Source organism: Astatotilapia calliptera, chromosome 12 (genome assembly GCF_964374335.1).
Source record: "Astatotilapia calliptera chromosome 12, fAstCal68.1, whole genome shotgun sequence".
Lineage (NCBI taxonomy): Eukaryota > Metazoa > Chordata > Actinopteri > Cichliformes > Cichlidae > Astatotilapia > Astatotilapia calliptera.
Genome location: NC_137433.1, coordinates 14004594 through 14023057, shown reverse-complemented (window position 1 = coordinate 14023057; position 18464 = coordinate 14004594). Strand labels below are relative to the sequence as shown.

At 40.7% G+C, this 18464-nt stretch overlaps 1 protein-coding gene across 3 annotated transcripts in view; it reads right to left on the bottom strand.

Annotated features, from left to right (window-relative positions):
• Window positions 1-49: 49 nt before the first annotated feature.
• The window catches only part of dtx1 (deltex 1, E3 ubiquitin ligase), a 48054-nt gene continuing 29639 nt past the window's right edge, over window positions 50-18464 (bottom strand). For 2 of the 3 annotated variants that reach the window (XM_026187120.2, XM_080309019.1), the window contains exons 4-10: window positions 15097-15158; window positions 14819-14980; window positions 12275-12336; window positions 12009-12167; window positions 10535-10699; window positions 6422-6511; window positions 50-6330 (exon numbers count right to left, since the gene is read on the bottom strand). In XM_026187120.2, the coding sequence (XP_026042905.1) occupies window positions 6106-6330; window positions 6422-6511; window positions 10535-10699; window positions 12009-12167; window positions 12275-12336; window positions 14819-14980; window positions 15097-15158 (925 nt within the window). In that variant the 3' untranslated portion in view covers window positions 50-6105. The remainder of the gene's footprint in view (window positions 6331-6421; window positions 6512-10534; window positions 10700-12008; window positions 12168-12274; window positions 12337-14818; window positions 14981-15096; window positions 15159-18464) is intronic. The other variant, XM_026187121.2, reaches the window with a different exon arrangement.

Below are 18464 nucleotides of genomic sequence, written 5' to 3'. Positions count from 1 at the left end.
GGGGGGTGGGGTGGGGTGGGGGGACAAGGAGAGCCGGTGTAACAAAAGCTCAAACACACTACCCCTGTCAAGGGCACATTTATTTTTCCACAACAAAACACACAAACATGCAACAAGGTCATCACAATTCAATAAAGACCAATAGATTAAGAAGCCCTTTATAGTTAAATCAATGTCTCTGTATATCTTGCTTTTAGTTTATCTCAGTTTGTCCACGTGAACCATAACAATATGCAGACGCTGCCTAAGATTGAACAACAAAAACAGTGACTTGGAAAGGTCATTTAAAATGGGCACTTAAATTGAAAAACTTCAGATGTTTTACATGTCGTGGAAAGAGTGGGGAAAGCAGCAAAACGCTATCGTTTCCTCATTTGTGTAAATCAAAGCCAATACAGAGGGAGGGGGGGGGGGGATAAAAGATAAAAAGGGAAAATCCCTAACTAATAGGAATAACTTTCAGAACCACAGTGCTAACCACCAGAAAACCAGGGTGGGGTTTCTAGAGAAGCTAACATGTTTTCATATGCAAAAAACAAGAAAAACTCTGCACTATCAATACGCTTGCTCACTGTTTGGTTAACATGCACCTCTAAGAAACGTTACGGCATCTTTAAAGGACATGAACCTAAGCTTTGTCTACGAGACTCCCACTTTCACACACGCTCACACGGACGGATACAAACGTACAGCATAGCCACAGAAAAATGGTAAAGTATCACTTAGATAGAGAAGTACAGTTTGCAGTAGACACTACGAGAGTACAACTTCATATATACTTCATACGTTAGGACAAAGTAACTTCATCCCCGATCCCACCTCTAACCTCTAATGGAATAGCATGGGATGAAGAGCAATACAGCAAATGTTACATAATAGTTCTTTTTAGAGACAATCATTGAAAAAAAAGACATCAAAAATATATGTTTTTTTTATACATAGCATGTGAACATCCTTGGATTGCAACCTCTCTGTTTAGAAACGCAGAGGTAGGCGCCCCATAAAGAAAACATCCATTGTCATTTTGAACCAAAAACAATCAACCTTCTTCTTGCTACACGTAAATCATGTATTAGGTTTTAAAAATAGTAAATTGCATAAAAACCACCTCCTTCTTGTTTAACCGGACAAATACCAAAACCTTGATTTATACATCATTCCCACATAGATCTGTACACACCTGAAAAGTCTAAAGGGCCGGGCGTCGTTCACACTACAAGACCGACACGTGGAAAAGGAAAAAGCTGAAGAAGCGAACATTTGGATTTCTCTAGTGAACGAAATTTCACTTCACATGGAAAAGTTCCCTGATAGATCGGTAGCATTCTCTTTTGCTGTCCCATTGTATAAAGGGTGTCACAAATGTGCGAAGGAGAAAAGTTGACGTAGGCCAAAAATGTGAATGTTTTCAGCGCCTGGGTCAAAAATCACTCAGAAATACTCTTAATAGTTTGTTTACCATATACCATACCACAAACACAGAGCTGTGGCTAAAACAGCCTGAAAACAAATATACAGGTTTAAAGTATTTAAACAGATATTAATACTTAAATCTGCAACAACTGGCTTATTTGGTCTTAAGGACAGTGATTCGCTCACGATTCATTTAGAGTCATGATCCTGTCCACCTGATGAATGAAAAGTCCGAGCACTTTAGCTGCTAAATGCTCCACAGTGATCACAAGCGAGTTGTAGCATCTGCCATTCTTTGGGTTTTAAGAGCTTACTGTAGCTAAAAGCTACACAATGACAGCTTGTTTTACACAGGAGCAGTTTTCAGCAGGCTGATTCACATGCATAATGAAACCTTGTTTTAAAGTAATCCAGCAGTTTCTGTTGGCATCCTGTTGTATGCACACAACCCAGTGGTATTTTAATGCCTTAACCCTTTTTTAAAAAAGCGATTACAGTGATTGTTGTGACCTTGGATAGATTTTAAATCTTTTGTTTGTTGCTCCTGGGCGAAGAAGAGCTCTCTTTGAAGGTTAACAACAGCTGCATTCAAGAAAATTCGTGCCTGAGAAGCAAGAGCCACAAAAGTGTCCTTTTTGAAAAATGGAGACGCTAGCTCACAGACAACACAGGCTCCACTACTCATCTAGTGAAAGTGGACTTTAACAGAATAACAAAAGATATTAAAATATATTCATAAGTTTGGGATAAACAGCTCACACCACTTTGTGTCTTCAGCATTGCCACACTGCAGCAGGGATGTGGCCAGCTGAAATAGGCTCATGGTGTATGCTATATGTAGATGAAACTTTGGGTAGTCCATGGATGCATATGCAATTTTAGTAATGTGTGGCGATATTTATTAAGATTTTTCAAGAAAAAAATTTGAGTAGAAGTTTCATTGAGACTGAATTATGAAGCCGGTCAGTAATCTGTCTTAAATATACTGCTCAAAAAAAGTTAAAGGAACACTTTTCAGAGTACAGAATCAAGTCAGATAAACTTCTGGGATATTGATCCGATCAGTTATGCAGCAGCGGTCGTTATTTTTAACCACGTTTCACCTTTTTGGTGTCAATGAAATTAATAACAGCGGCACTAGAGGGGCAATAATGAGACAAAAAAGCAATACTTTTACAGATAAACATTTTCCCTCATCATCTTTTCTGACAGTTTTTTTTCACTACTTTTCCATTAGGGGTTACATTAACCTGCAGAGGTTGCACAGGTAGTCCAGCTCCTCTGAGGTTGTGCATCAATATGTGCTACTGCCAGAAGGTTTGCTGTGTCTCCCATCACTGGCTCAGGAGTCCAGAAGTTACTCTAGGAGAGTCGGACATGGTCTTGAAGGTCCTTAACCCATGAACAGGACCCGTATCTGCTCGCCTATTCTCACTGCCCAACACTTTGGAGCCCAAATGGCATTTGCCATAGAATGCCAGAACTGGCAGGTCCATGGTGTCTGTAACACTGTTTAGCATCATCAGTTTGGTGTTGTGTCAGTGATGATCTGAGGGACGCACTGACTTCTACAGGTCAGGCAACAACACCCTGACTGCCATCAGGTATCAGCGTGAAATCCCTTGGACCCACTGTCAGACCCTACGCTGGTGCACTGGGTCCTGAGTACTATTTTTAATTTCCCTCAAATGATGTGGCATCCTTTCATTCCTAACACATTATGGAGTCCATATCAGTGTAAACATCCAGCATAACTTTTTTGCCGTTGATATCTGATGTGTTTTCAGTCTTACTTTAATTTTTTTTGAGCAGTGCATATTAAATTATATTCAATTTAACCTTAAATATCTTTCCTAATATCTATATGAGATCAAATCATTTGTATGAAAAGAGTTTTATAATTAATCCATGTATCTGGCTTAGACTGCAGTTGCAAACCAAACAGCTGTGATTATTTTAATTGCAGATGTAAATGGAGTCCTGACAAACACACTGGGTATGCATATGCATGTGCAAATTCTCTTTACCAACACAGTGGCTGCGACTGAGGCATCACTGACATTTAAATGTATATTTCCACACTGCTGTGCTTTGATGCGAGAGTTAGAAGTAGCACTTTTCCACTGATGTGGTGCTAGCGCTTGATGCAGAAAGCTTTTTCATGTTTCTCTCATAATAAAATGGGACTGGTACTGGAGGCAAAAATCAGGCACTGCCTCGCCACAACAAAATAGCTGTCAGTGGCAACGGGAGGCTCCACAGCAAGAAATTCACGGATGATTTGCAGATGTAGCCCGCAGATCCTGTCGGCTGTGATTTCCTCTTTTTCTGCCGCGCAACAGTATATAATGCAAAACTAGTTCTGAACTAGTACTGACATGGCACTGCAGGAGGGAGGGGAAGAATTTAAAGTGACAAACTCTGTGTATTCTTGTGTTTGTGACTCACGCCTAACTAAGAGAAACCTCACCTGCTTAAACAAACTCTTAAGAATATTTTGTGATTGGATCTTGAACCCAGGCTGTTTTCACCTTCAGCTTTAACAAAAAATGGCTGACAACATCTGTTCCCACGGAACGTAAAAAAAAGGCCAACATGGGCCATCTTCATGCCGCTAAAGCTGCCCCAGCAATAATAAAGACACATTTACTGTATTTATTTGTGTCCCACGGGGATCAACTACACAAGGTCTACATTAAGGTCATGACAGCAGAATACGCTAAGACTACTTGCAATATAAGACGTCCATAACAAGTCATACATGTTTCAGTCCCTGACATCCTGACAAATTTTTTTGCCAGATTTTATGTGACTCATGTTCATGTGCCTGTGTACAGATATGTGGGACAATCTGTATATTTTCTATATAGAAGAGTATAAAAATAAATTAAACTTACACCATTGACTCAAATTGAGTTTAAATTTAAAGGTATATCACATCTGCAAATATATTTTATATATTCATATATATATAGTTAAAGCATCGCAAGCCAGTTTATAAACATCAACTTAAAAAAAGATTAAGTTGCAATTTAAGACATTTTTCTAAAAACCAAATGACTTAATCAACAAAAATGTTGCCTCAAAGTGCTATGGAAGACTATGATTAACCCCAAAATCAAGCCCGCTGCTGGGTGACCCCTTAATAAACCTGACACCAACGCTCCCGCTCATTAAAATTGATCAGACATATTTATGGAGAATTATGCAGCTCTGGGTTATAATTTATCGCAGAGTAAATAAACATCACAAGATCTCCACCGAGGACCTTCGAAAAGTCTTTATCTCGCGGGCACTAAGTCTAAAGGGGGAGGGGGGGGAAGGGGGGGGGGCGTAGGAAAAAATAGTCCCCAGCCAACAACACACTCGACCAACATTTGCATGGTTTGTAGAACGAGTGCTCCACAGCTGAGGAGGAGGCGGAAAGCGGGGGTGAACAGATACATCGGGAAGCGCCCCAAAGACTCCAAAGTGAGCTCACGAAGGCGACGAGATGCTGCTCGTTTCCGAGGCTCAGCTGCTCACTGTGCGGGCACTTGAGCCAAGTACAACGCCAACAAACGGCAAACAAGCTCACAAGAGACTGCAGGCGAGCGGAGGAGCTCCCCCGAAAATGGATCTCTAAGGGAAAGCTGTTGGTGTTTGAAAGACAGAGGAACGTCCATCTGTGTGTTCAGCTTCTCTCCTCAAGGACTTAAAGCCAGCTTATTAATGCCTCCGAGCACACGATTGCACGCTCATCCCTTGTGTACGGTCAGCATGATGGATTGTGCCAGCGCCTGGGTTCGCTCCAACAGGAATAATAATAATGCAGCCTTTTTATTCACAGAGGTCATCGTCATCAGTGTGTCAACTAAACAAATGAGTTAAACCTTGGAGCAGAGCTTGTTTCATCTTATTTTATGTCTCCTCTCACAGACTGTCCACAAGGTTAACCATACAACACACAATTGTTACCAAACACCAATAATCTTCTAAATCTTAAGCTCTCTGGAATCTACTTCATGCACTACAGAACATACTTCCGTACGTAGAAAATAAAATACACTGACCTATCAGAAGTGGAAAATATCAGATTAACCATAAATGACATCACTCCGGAGCCATGACCTGATTTTTCAAAAATGCACAACCAACGTTTGTAATGAATTCACTAAAAAAGTAAACTTGGGGGGAGGGAAATAGTTAATTTGGATTTCTTTGCGATTTTCTTAAGCAACAGCTGATCCGCTGACAGCTCACCCTGTCGCGTGTGTTTGCCTGACTTTCATTATGTTAGTCGGGGCCATGCATTCTGGAGTTCAGCGTTTTACAGATGTGCCTGTGTACAGTTATTAGCCCCTTGTCATTTTTCTTTGAGTGCCAAAGAACAGCATCAGTTTGACTTGAAAAAGGGATAAATACCTTTCACCTCAAGGTCCCAACATTCAGACAAGAATCTCTTTGCATCATTTACACTTTGAGAGACTTTGCCAACAGACAAAACTTGCTCAAGGCATGGATCTAGAGACAGCAGGGGGAGGGAGATTGCCTGGGTTACACAAACCAAAAGCCACCCTTTCTGCAGGATATTTTTGTTTGTGGGGAGTAAAGCGTTGTCGGCCGCATGTTGCCCGTCGTGCAGTGTCCCCGCTCTCTGGGAGATGGCGGGGCATGGGGGGTTTTGTTTCAGTGTACCAGTTCTGCTGGCCATCAGTCCTTTAGATTGTCCTCGCCAATCCCCTGGGCCGACAGCTCTGCCAAGACGTTGTCCAAGTAGTTGGGGTCGGGGTAGCCGTGACCGGTCAGGTTAGAGCCAAATTCTGTCTTGTGATGAATCTCGTTCCACACCACGGTGTCCGATTCGCCCGTGGTGCTGGATGTGCCAATGGTGAAGATGAGGCGTCGGTCCCAGGCCATGATCAGCAGCTTCAAGACCTGATGAGACAAGAAAGAGAGGATGGTTTCTGACGGCGCTTCCACAAAAGGAAGCCTGGTGTTTCCGTCTGGGAGCTGCGTCGCAGCTTACCTTCCTGCCTTTCTCACTGTCGGGGAGGTAGCAGTGTCGAGGGAACCCTCTGGCACTGAACTTCTTCCCAGGGTTGGGGTGCTCATTGGTCTGGTGAAAATGTCAAGAAGAAAAAACAAAAGTTACAACGCCTTCACTTGCAATTATGACTTAATTGTGTGGGAAATGTCAACAGCACCCACAGGACAAGCTTTACTGCTCACATCGCTTAAACGAGGCTTTTGTAAAATAATCAGCTGGGAACTATGTTACTTTCAATATGCAGTAATATGTTCAGTCTCTGTCAAAATAAAGTGCTTTGAAACCACTAGCATGAAATAAAAATCTTGTAGCTCATCAAAGCCAGGGTCCCACCAATTCCCTCAACCTTATCAATAAAAATACGTCACACAGTTAAAGCAGCCTTGTTATAACAAATTTCTCTTGTTTTTTGTCCATTTTCCTATTTCATTTTCCTTTTTTATGTTTACATTTTGGTAATATTCCCAGGCTTTGGTTGCTGTAACAACACATTTGCCTTTCCCGGTCTTTTGTGTGTTCTTTGTGCTTCTATTAAGCACACTTCTTGGACAGGTTATAAGGCCCCTTTTCACTGTACCACTAATATAATACCACCTAAAAATAAAGCTGCAAGAAGCTTTGATGGAATCAGGTAGTTCAGCAGGGCACAGTCGCCATGGCAACTTGATCAGATCATGCTAAAAGCTGGCTGTAAGCAATAACAGGAAAAAAGTTCTGTGCTGCCCTCTCATGACTCATTTTTTGACAGTCTTTGGAAAGAAGTGCCGAGATGGTTAGAAAAAAAACAGGTGTGGCCAAAAGATGAAGAAACTTTTTAAATAAAATTAGATAAAGCAGAAACTGATATCACGAGACTCTTTAAACTCAGCTCGTTTCAGTGACTCCAGAGGTATGCTATTTTCGAAAATCAGGCATACGGTTCAAAAGTTACATCAGAGGTGATCCAGAGAGAGTCATTCCACTTTTGATTAATCCCAGCGCACCGAAAATAGCTGTAATTCCCCCAAAAGGGGGAGTGCAATGTGGCCTCCAATGAATGGGAGTGACTGATTTATGCCTGCATCTAGAAATAGAAATTATATTTTAGCTTTTGCAAGTAAAATATTGATTATATCATCACACTGAAATGAGACTAATATCCTGTTTTTTCTCACAACGAAGCCAATTTTAACCATAAATCTATCTTCCTGCTAACGTGTGCTGCCTAAAAGTGGGCAGATCGGTCCAAATACAGCATCGATAGCAGTATCAGGTTGATACTACCACGATGCGATCAATACGTGGTTCCTATCCTCTAAGGAACCACGTAGTCCACTGGATTGTTCATGTTTTTTTTGGAAATGACAAAAATGACCTCAGACATGCATTATAAAACATGTCTGAACCTCTTTGTGTTTGTGGTGACTGTCATGTTTATTTTATGTATAGCCTATAGCAAATGTAAGCAACAGAAGCTGACCCAAAGTGCTTTAGAGACACGCACGTTCACATTCCAGGTCTCCAACAAATCCCAGTTTCAAAATACATGAAAAGCTGAAAGATGTGTTTTTAAAAATCACAATAATTTTTAATTACACATTAAAATGTGTTCATAATTTGTAAATTGATGATTCATCTTATAAGTCATGGCACACTGCTCTCATAGCCTTTATAGGTTAAAAGTATCAGTATTTGACTTTATTTACTTTACATTGGTTCGAGTATTGTACCAATGTAAAGTACACGGCACTAATACTAACTGATCACGGATGAGTATACTTCTTAATGTTCATTAAAGACCAAAACAAATAGGTTTCAGCTACAAGCCATCATTAGTCCAGGTGGACTAATGATAAAGTGATATGTCATCAGTCACAGTTAAACATAAACGACACAAATACATAAACATAAACTATCAATACCATGACACTGATTACATGTGTATTATGTAAATCTGCAGGAATATTGCACCATCTACTGCACTTGCTGGATGAAATAGCCCTGTTGGGCCTACAAATGAGATGAACCCCAAGTACTTAAATGAAATAGCGTCACACAAAGTATGTTAAAAGGAGGGTGCTAGTGTTGTTATGTGTTTTCCTGGAATTACAAAAAGCAGCTCAATGCTAATCCTTAATTTGAACCTTTAGCGTTTTCAATTTATAGAACACAAAGCCAGTATTCTCGTCTCTGTAACAAATGTAGGTCTCGAGTTTGTCTTTAAGGAGATCACACACGATGGCAGTTGAAATAAAATGTCATTGGGCTTCTTTCAACTTTCTTCTTGAAGTTGCTTTTATGTTCGAAGAGGCTGATCTTTAAATCTCATTTAGTTTTCTTCACATATACATCGGCAGTGTAGTGTGGGCTTTTCAACCAGTGGATGGCATTCTTGGTTTTAACAAGAAAATCTGTTTGATTTTGAACTTTTTTCTAGTGTGGGATGCAGAAATGTGTCCTTTTGATCATAGCGCTACTTGCTACTTGTGATGATCAAACACTGGGAAGAAGATCAATATTTAAAAATGTTATTGTTTTTCTCAAACTGTTCTGATGTTCACAAACATTAAGACATCTATTCATCAGCGAGTGCTGGGTTTATGGGAGGACAATCCCCTCATCAGCACCTATTACTAAAAGGTAACTACAAAAAGTATTAGCATGGCAGACTCCAACCAGGCAGCTAGAAACTCTCTGCCGCTCCTCTATTTGTGCATGAAATCAAAATAGTTCATGCCATAAAGTGGCTTGTGGTGCAATCAAAATTCAATTTAAATCTAAAAACTGAACATTAACATTAACTACAACTACACAAAAAAGAAAAAAAAATCAACACCACCAACAACAGAAATGACATTTCTCCATTCATTCTGTACTATCTTGTAGGTGCCCTCGTGACACCAAAAGCTCAGAAGGTTAGAGCGTTAGATTCTCGACCATTTAGAACTTCCTCTGATGATCTTTGTAAACCACATTGAGTCTCTCTCCTGTCTCCTGTCTCCTTCCCCTAACCCCGCCTCCCACTATAGCAGATGGCACCCCTCCCTAAGCCTGGTTCTGCTGGAGGTTACTTCCTGTTAAAGGGGAGTTTTTCTTTCCTACTGTCACCAAGCGCTGTGTGATTGTTGGGGTTTTCTCTGTATTACTTTGGGGTCTTTATCTTACAATATAAAGCACCTTGAGGCAACTGTTGTTGTGATTTGGTGCTATGTAAAATAAAACTGAACTGAATTGAAGTGAAGTGAACACACCACCTACTTTAACCTATTAAAGATGTACAAGTATAAAGCCCATTATAGTGTGCTACTATTTTCATCATACAGTTTTGGGTGCTGGCATAGACTGAAAAGGCAAAAGAAGATGGACAATATGCACAGCGTCACCACTTCACTACTCACCCAATTATTTTGCTATCGTCCACAGAGTACAGAGTGTAAACCTGACCATCTATGATGATCACTCATGTTGTCTAGAGTGCAGGCTGAACTGCAGGAGGGGAAAAAGACAGACCTACAGTAATGTCCCCTGGCAATAGTGTATTGTGTTGTTATGCTGATCTGAGTGGTCAGATGACCCCCAGCGCTATCCCTGGGGGCTCTATGCCTTCTCCGCTGGTGGAAAAAGGTCAGCTTATTGACTCAATTTGAGCTCATCTCAGGAGTCAGGAGAAAATACCAGCCAAAATACCACCAGCTCAGACCCGGTGAAATCCAATTGCAAATCCCAGCTGTTTAATTTTCTTATTAATGTTAATCAGTTTGATGTATAAGCTGAAAGACAAATCAACTAAGGGAAGGCAGACTTGTATGCCTATATTTATAAGGACAAAAAAACATGCATGTTTTCACTCTATATATTTCTTATACAACATAAGCCTTTACCATGAGAGAGAATTACTCTTAGATACTTCTTTGTCTTTGCCCTGAATCACTGCTTAATTCCTAAAAATGCTGTTTCCTCAGGATCCCGACACCTCAGCTTCCTGCGTGAGTAACTCTCCATCCAACTTAAGCGGATAAGCAGTTGTAAAAGGTCACAGATTTAGAGGCAAGAGACAGCGGATCAGGGTAGAAAGGCAGGGTGGTGGATTAGGTGAAGTGAGACGGCTCTCACCTGGATCCCGGCAGGAATATCGTAGACAATGCGGATGGTCTTTGAGTCTGGATAGCCTGGCAAGCAGTGTGGTATGACGTGGTACTCCATCTTCCCGGGGGGCTGCGTGCCTGTTTTCTCCCCATAGATGGTTTTGCACGTTGGGCACTGAAGACTGCCATCCTGCTTTGGAGAAAAATAATGATTTGACGTTAATGACGCAATAAAATTAAACCACTTTGTTTCCAAAACCCCAAATTAAATGGATGATTTGCAATTTTTTTTCAGCCTAGAGACAATATATCAAATATTGAGACTGAAAAATGCCTTTTATTTGTTTCTGCTCATTTTAAATTTCAAATAGAATGATTCCAAACAGCAGATAGACGATGTTAGGAACTAACTGGTAAATATATTTTAATATTTAGTGGATAAAAAAACATATTTTTCTCAGGAGTTGTTAGTCTTTATCCCCAAGTAGAGCTGGGAAAAAATACACCACTGCAGTTCTTTCTGGAGCCACAGTAGGATTTACACATCTATTATAATGTAGTACAGCAATATCACCTATCGCAGCTTAAAGAAAAATCTAAATTCAAAGAGGGGAATTTTAAAAACTGGACAAATAAAAAGTAGAATCATCTGCATAGATTGTTACAGTAAAATGTAAATAAGAAGTTTGTTGTTTTTGTTACTTTTGTAATTCACACTTTTATTTAAAGGGGAAAAATGGTGTGATCACATTACACCCATATTGGCTTCCTTAGACTGGCTTTACTTCCATTTCAGGATCCAGTTTAAACGTTTATTCCTTCTTTTTAAACCTCATGGTTTGTCACCCTGTTACTTAACAGAACTTTGGAAACCCTAGACTCTTAGCTGAGCACGGACATCTACGAACGACCTGCTCTTGGAAATTCCCAGATCAAGGATTTAAATTAGAGGTGATTGAGACTTTTCAGTGGTGGCTCCCAATCTTCTAAAGACCCATTTGTTCTTGCTTTCACGTCTAGTTGAGCAGAGTTCCCTGGCTTTATTGTGCAAAAACAGACTTATTTACTTTGTTTTATTACATTTCTGTTGTATATTTATTGTTCATTTAATGATCCTTGTGTATAGTGTGTATTTTGTACAAACTGTACAGCATTTTGGTGAACTGAGGTATTTTAAATGCACAATAGAAACTTTGATTTGTCTTGATTTTTTTGTTCTGGAGCACCAACAGTGCAGCATGGTGTTCTTTTGTTTGCAGTTGCAAGCAGTGAATCTGAATTTCCTGCAAGCAAACATCAGTGTCCAAAGTAATTTTACAAAATACTGTGCTGTCAAGACTGATCAGATGAGGCTATATAAGCTTTCCATCTGTTAGCAGCAATATCGAGGGCCATCATCTGCCAGTGCCGTGCAACCCCGTCGAGCTGTAAGACATCGCGAGTTTAGAATTTGAGCCTAGCGTGACATCATAACAGCGTCTGGCTCGCAAGCTTTTACCCACCTTATTGCCATTGTTGTACATGGCCACCAGGCATAGCAGATGGTACATGTGCCCACACTTGCCAAGTTTGCCCACCAGCTCTGGCTTGATGCCTTTGTGCTGCAGGACGCCTTCATAGCCGGATGACATGACCAGCCTCTCCATGCAGATGGTACAGTCCTGGAATAGCGGGCCAAAATACTTGAGCTGCCATTTGACATGTACATGACTGTACTCATGAAGCAACTTAAATCCTGAATATGCGCACCGATGGGTTTTATTCTCACCTCATCTGGCACCACTTTAATCTTCTCAGTGTATCGTCGCACCACATCTTCTGGGTTTTTCCCTTTTAAAAATAAGTCACAAAAGTCATGAGAACAAGCCACAGGTAAGTGTGAGTAAAGAGAAAATTGACTATTCAAAAACAAGAGAATAACATCAGATCAGTCTCAGAGACTACTCTGCCCCATGTGCCTTTCTTTTCTTTCTTTTTTTTTACCAATAAAAGAAAGTGTGCACGTGGAAACAGTACACATGTTAGTGATGTTCAAGAGGAGGTCACCTTGAAGCTGCCACATAACACTGGCAACCCCACACTCTCATAATCCCTGTGTGCAACCAGGCTGGTATGGCTGAGAGCACACCCACAGCTTACATCCCTAATACGCTTACAGGCAACCTTTTTTCCCCCCCGAGCTTTTGTTTGTTCATTTGAGGGAGAGCCAGTGAACACAGGCAGAGAGAGTAGTGAGGGAAGGAGACAGCTTTTGTCCCCCCCAAATCCTCAGGTATAAAGGGTATGCAGGAGGTAGAAATGTGTGAAGAGAAGGAGAGGTGAAAACAGAAAAAAGGAGGAGAAAGACAGAGAAAAAGTTAATAAATTAATTAAGAATAATTTTACTCTGTTGTTATTTGACAGCTTCATTCACTTCTCTGATTGTTCTGGGTGCAGAAAGCAGAGCAATAGAAATCAAATCAGACACAAACACATAGGTTGCATATTTGTCTGTTACCTGAAGTAACATTTGAAAGGTCAATAATTTCTAATTACTACAGCAGAAGATTTTATTTTATTTTATTTTATTAGTTTTGCTGTTTTTTGGTAATAGTCAGCCCGTTCTCACTCCCGAGGCCTAACATCCCGACTATTTGTCACATCCCGTGGCGTTCCTGAGGTATGTGAAAGGTGACCTTCCGCGTTCTAATGCTACGCACCAGTTTATGGATGAAATCCAGTTGAATGACAGTCCCGCAGTAATACATGTACCAGCCATGTATTCCAGCCCTAACACTAACCTTATCCCTAACCCTATCCCTAACCTTTGCCAGCACTTTAATGACGTTAAACTGGGTTTTCCAAAGTGATTTAAGTAAAATGAACGAACATGTGAGATTGATTCCAAACAGTTCTCATGTTTCCTCATTTTTCTGATCTTGTCACTTGGGATGTGGTGGGTGTCTGGAAGCGTAATATGTTGACGATTTGTCACCTAGCATCAAATATTACGTTTTGGGAGTGAGAACGTGTTGTAATAGTCTGCAGCATTTGTTGAGGCTAAAATAAATATATGGTCATGAATTTGCAATTTTTAAAGTTTTCGCACAACTTGGCTTGATAGTAATACATTCATATAAAAGATACCTTCTAATAGCATGTTTTAAATTCTAGTTTAAGGCCAAGTGTACTTGCAAAACTAATAACTATATATTTAGTGCTACAGTAGCTAGCTATTACCAGGCAGTCTGGATATATTAGCTGTGTTAGCATTTAGCTTAGCTCTAGGCCTTACCCAAAGGTAGTCTCACATAGCTGTTAGCATAGGCTCTTGTTTTTTGGGGGGTTTTTTGTTTAAAAGCTTGATTTTGGTGAATTTGAATAAGGACCACCGCAAAAAACTGTTGTAACAACAAACCTAATTGGATACTTAAATCACCATCTCTCAACTGAACAAGGAGATTTTAAAGAAGCTAAGAAAAGGCAAATTGTTTAAAGCTAAAGAAGCAGGAAAGAAAAAAAGGCTGTTATCTGGTGACGTTATAAACACAGCGGATGATGTGAGTACCTGACATTTGTTGCACTTGCTTTTGTAAACTTTAATAATTTCTTTTATAATGAAAATAACACTATGCATTGAGGAATGCTTTTGTTGGCGCATGCTGTTCTTACTGATACTGATACCGGCACGTCACAGTTGAAGGAAATTCAAACTGGTGTATCTCTAAACAAAATCTTTGTTCACAATGGTGAGATGCTTGAAGGACTGACTAAGAGGACAAGTGCAGTGCAAGGATAGAAAACCAACAGTCTGACTGTTCAATTAATACAAAAACTCCCCGGGGAGGTCTGTGGTTTCCACTGCTTGCATCGACCAACACTTACTCAGGCCCAGAGTTCTCCAACTATACACCAGATGCCCTTTCGAACCGGCTCAGTGTAACTGTGCCTTTCATTGTGTCTTCATGTATCAATCTGAATGTAGTGTTACATTTATGAAGTTGTTATTTTACTGTATACATATATGAGCTTTTTGAAAGGTACAGGAATGCTTTTCAAACTGACTGTTAGCAAACTTGGGTGAAATCTGAGCCACTGCTAACCTTATGGAACAATTATGGATCCCTCAACAGTTTATTTGGTGGCTTATTTTGCAGTTTCAACACTCAGAAGGTTGAAACATGTCGCAAAGTTTGGCAGAACAAAGATGGTCTGTCAGTGGTTGGCAGATTTCTCTCATCTGTGCATTTCTCATTTCTTCACTTATTATAAAACTACAAACTACAGTGCTGTTGTTCTGAATTCATTCTGTTGTTCGGTCCCGCCGTCTCACCTCTTCTTAGGTGCTTTTTCTTGGTTTTGCGGCGCATGCCGTTGATTCCTGGCACAGGTTTCATGTCGCTCTTGTTGATGGGGGGTGGGTGCAGTATAGGTTTTGGTGCTCGAGTCAGGCAAACGGGCAGACCTGCAGCGCACATCAGGATACCTGTCATACCTGACGCATGGGTAGGGCACACACACAGAAAAATAAACAAACATTACTCATCTCAGCAAAAACGATCATTTATAGCTGATTGCTAAACAGATGCTGCACAGCAGATTTGGTCTAACCTGCTAAGGCTGGGTGCACTGGTCCAGAACCAGTCAAGTTTTTAACTGGGAGTGCAGGAACCCTTTAAGAAAAAAGAAATGAAAAGGCATAAAAATAGTAATATTATAAGTACAGTGTTGTTACAGTCCCTTACTCAAAGGTCTCTACAAAGAGAATTGCTCACATCACACAGACAGATGCTTCTCGCCATGCGGGTCCATTTAATACACAGCTTATAATCTGTAAATGACCCTGCGACTGCTAAAATGGATGGTAAACGGTCCCATTTGTGTACAACTGCTTGTTATGCCACAGCTGAAAAACCTGAAAGCAGCAGACAGTTCTGCTCTGCGTGGCATGAAAAACACTCAAGCTAAAATGTCAAATGTGCTTCACCACAAAGACGAAGACAACTGCAGTAGGATGAGACAACTCGACTTGTGCAAAGCGCTGCCGCAGAGTCTGATTCAGGATGACATTCGGAGAGGCTGAAGTTCATGACAAACACAGACGACAAAGACAGTTGACTTGCTCACTCTTCAAGATCTATGAAGCACAGCGGGCAAAAACAGGGGCATTAATATGAGCGCGCAAATTTCCCCGAGCGAAGCAGAGCACAGGAACACGTTTCCTTTCCCTGGATTAAAAGTACAAAGCCATCAAACTAAGAGTTATTAAAGCTGAGATTACACTGCCCTTTAAAAAACACCTAATAAATAAAATCACACCAAATGTGATGGTGTACTCAAATGTACTCTTAGTGATGATCCCAAGCCCGGGTAAATGGAAAGATTTTCATTGGGAGCTACGAGGATAGACAGCATTAGAAGTCAGTACACGAGAGGGACAGGTTGGGTCAAGCGATTTGCATTTAAGTTAAAGAGGCAAGGCAGAGGTGGTTCGGACATGTACAGACGAGCGATGGTGGATGTATTGGACAAAGGACGTATGGAGCTGCCATATTCCAGGCGGAAAAGAGGAAGATCTCAGCAGAGGTTCATGGAAGTAGTGATAGAAGACATGCAGAGGGTTGGTGTTATAGAAGAGGAAACCGGGGATAAAATGGAGGCAGGTTATCCACTATGGCGACTCCTAAAGGAAGCAGCCTGTAAATTTTACTAAATTTGAAAGCAATGGACAGCAGACAATTATAAAAAAACAAACGTAAGCCAGTGTGAGACAATGTGATGAAAACAAGCACTTTACTTTGAAATGGATAGTTTCAAACCACACATTTTTATTCCTGTTAACAGTTTAGACTCCAAACAGGTGGAAAAGCGGACTAAAAAATTCTAATAAAGTTTTATAACCATTTAAATTCCTCTTAAATTGCAAAAATTACACTAGGACACTTGGTTAGGCCTTCATACATATTATTTTACGAAGAAGGAAGCCGTTGTTCATTTTTAGATTTATTGTTTTAATATTATTAGAGTTGATGGTAAGAATGACATTAGAAGAAGAAACCGCGAAGACTAGGTCACAATATGAACTGATGTGAGGATATTTTGAGAATGGTGGCTCCAAGGGAAAATCATATATCATGTCTCCATTGAGACCTCCAGAAATTAATATCATTAATGGGATTCTGGAATAAAATGAAGCTTGTATTTCACCACTTAGGAAATAAAAAAAATATAGGTCTGTACTTTAATGCCCTTTGGCAACAAGTGAAGATAGAGACAAAGTGTTTATATGGAAGAAATCATCTAGAGTAGAAGAACTGTTTAACAGGAAACAAACAAACTTGTGTGACAAGAGCTTGTGCAGACTGATGGACAACCATTACAGGAACATGTTGGTAATTACCAATGCTGTTAACTTAGGCCAGCTGGGGCATCAGCCTTACCCTGTGTGTTGGTCTAATAAATTTCTCAAGCTCTACATATTTTGAACAAAGCCAGGGTCTCTCTCTTTTTAGGAAGGTAACCTTAGACACCTGTAATACAGCTCACTGTGGTGGTGCGGTGTAGATAATGGCTCGGCTCTTGGACGTAGAAGTGGGGCAGGTCGGCTGAGGGAGGTGCGCCGGTGGAAAGAGTGGCACACCTGGCCTGCATTCGGTGCGGGCAGACTGCAGCACAGAGTCATTACGCTCCGAAGCCGCACAGTTGTCGGAGGAGTGATTAGTAAAGAAATGTGTGCACTAACTACCTTCAACCCTGTGGTTACTGTGGCAAACCTGCTACACTTCTAAACCAACCCATGTTTCAAATAACGTGGAGTTAAAGGTAGCCACCATCTCCGGATGTTCAATGCTGTGCTCTCACTGAATCACTAGAGTTCTCAGTTTATTGACTACAAACACGTACACACACCTTCACACACACACTCCTGCGCACGTCTCTTTGCTCTTTGTATGAAAGGAGTGAAGTGTCAGACCCTGTAGCTCTAGGCACTGCACAAATCCGCATCAACACAGCGCTTTGATATTAGTGAGGGACTCGGTTCTTACACCAGGGGAAGCCGCTCAATAAGCTGAGTGCAATAACAAAGGGACACGAGGTCTGACTGAAGCCGATGTGTGCCACTGCATTTCTGGGAAGGACTCAAATACGCTGCGTCTCACACCAGCGGGCCAGAAACCGGGATCAGCTTGCTTTTGTTCTGGAGTGTAACAAAAAAATACAGCGATGTGCAGCTCTGATAAATGCCTTATGTCAGAAAGTCAAATTCAGAGGGGGGTGGGAGGTGGGGGGTGGGCACGTCAGATTTGATTTTTGTCCAAAAAGAGACACCAGTGAGTGATTTCACACCTTCAGCCACAGAGGAAGAATTAATAGACGAACTCACCTCCTGCAGTCTGCGCGTGTAACAAAAACTAACCAGTCAATACTTCACAGTACACAGCCGCCCTTCACTCAATGAAAGCACCAGTTTGAGTCAAGAGGTCGGCGGTCTATTTTTCTGTGTCTGGAATAAAAAAATGTGTACGAAAGTGTAAAAGTTTATATAAAAAAACCCCAAAAACCAAAAGCAGAACAAAAGTAAAAAGTAATCTAACAAACAAGAAAAATAAATATATTCACTGCCACCCAGTGGGAGAATCCTTCAGATGCCTCCCTTTATGAGTGCATGTTTAATTTAAGCAGTTCACAGAGAGTCCTGTGATCAAACAAATCATTTTCATGAGAAGAAAAAAGGGGGACGACACAACACAAGAGCCCTTAACGCCATCTCATTGTGGACAAACTAAAAGCACACACAGCAGTGGATCTGTACTAGAACAAGACATTAGTTAGTTTCATTTGTACTGCATATAGATTCTAGAGAAGATCTCAAAAAAAGATGGAAACTCCGTGGTACGATAAAATCTACACAAGCCGAAACACAAAACACACAAACATTAGATGCTATTGATAATTCTTATCACCTAACCAGAAAGACA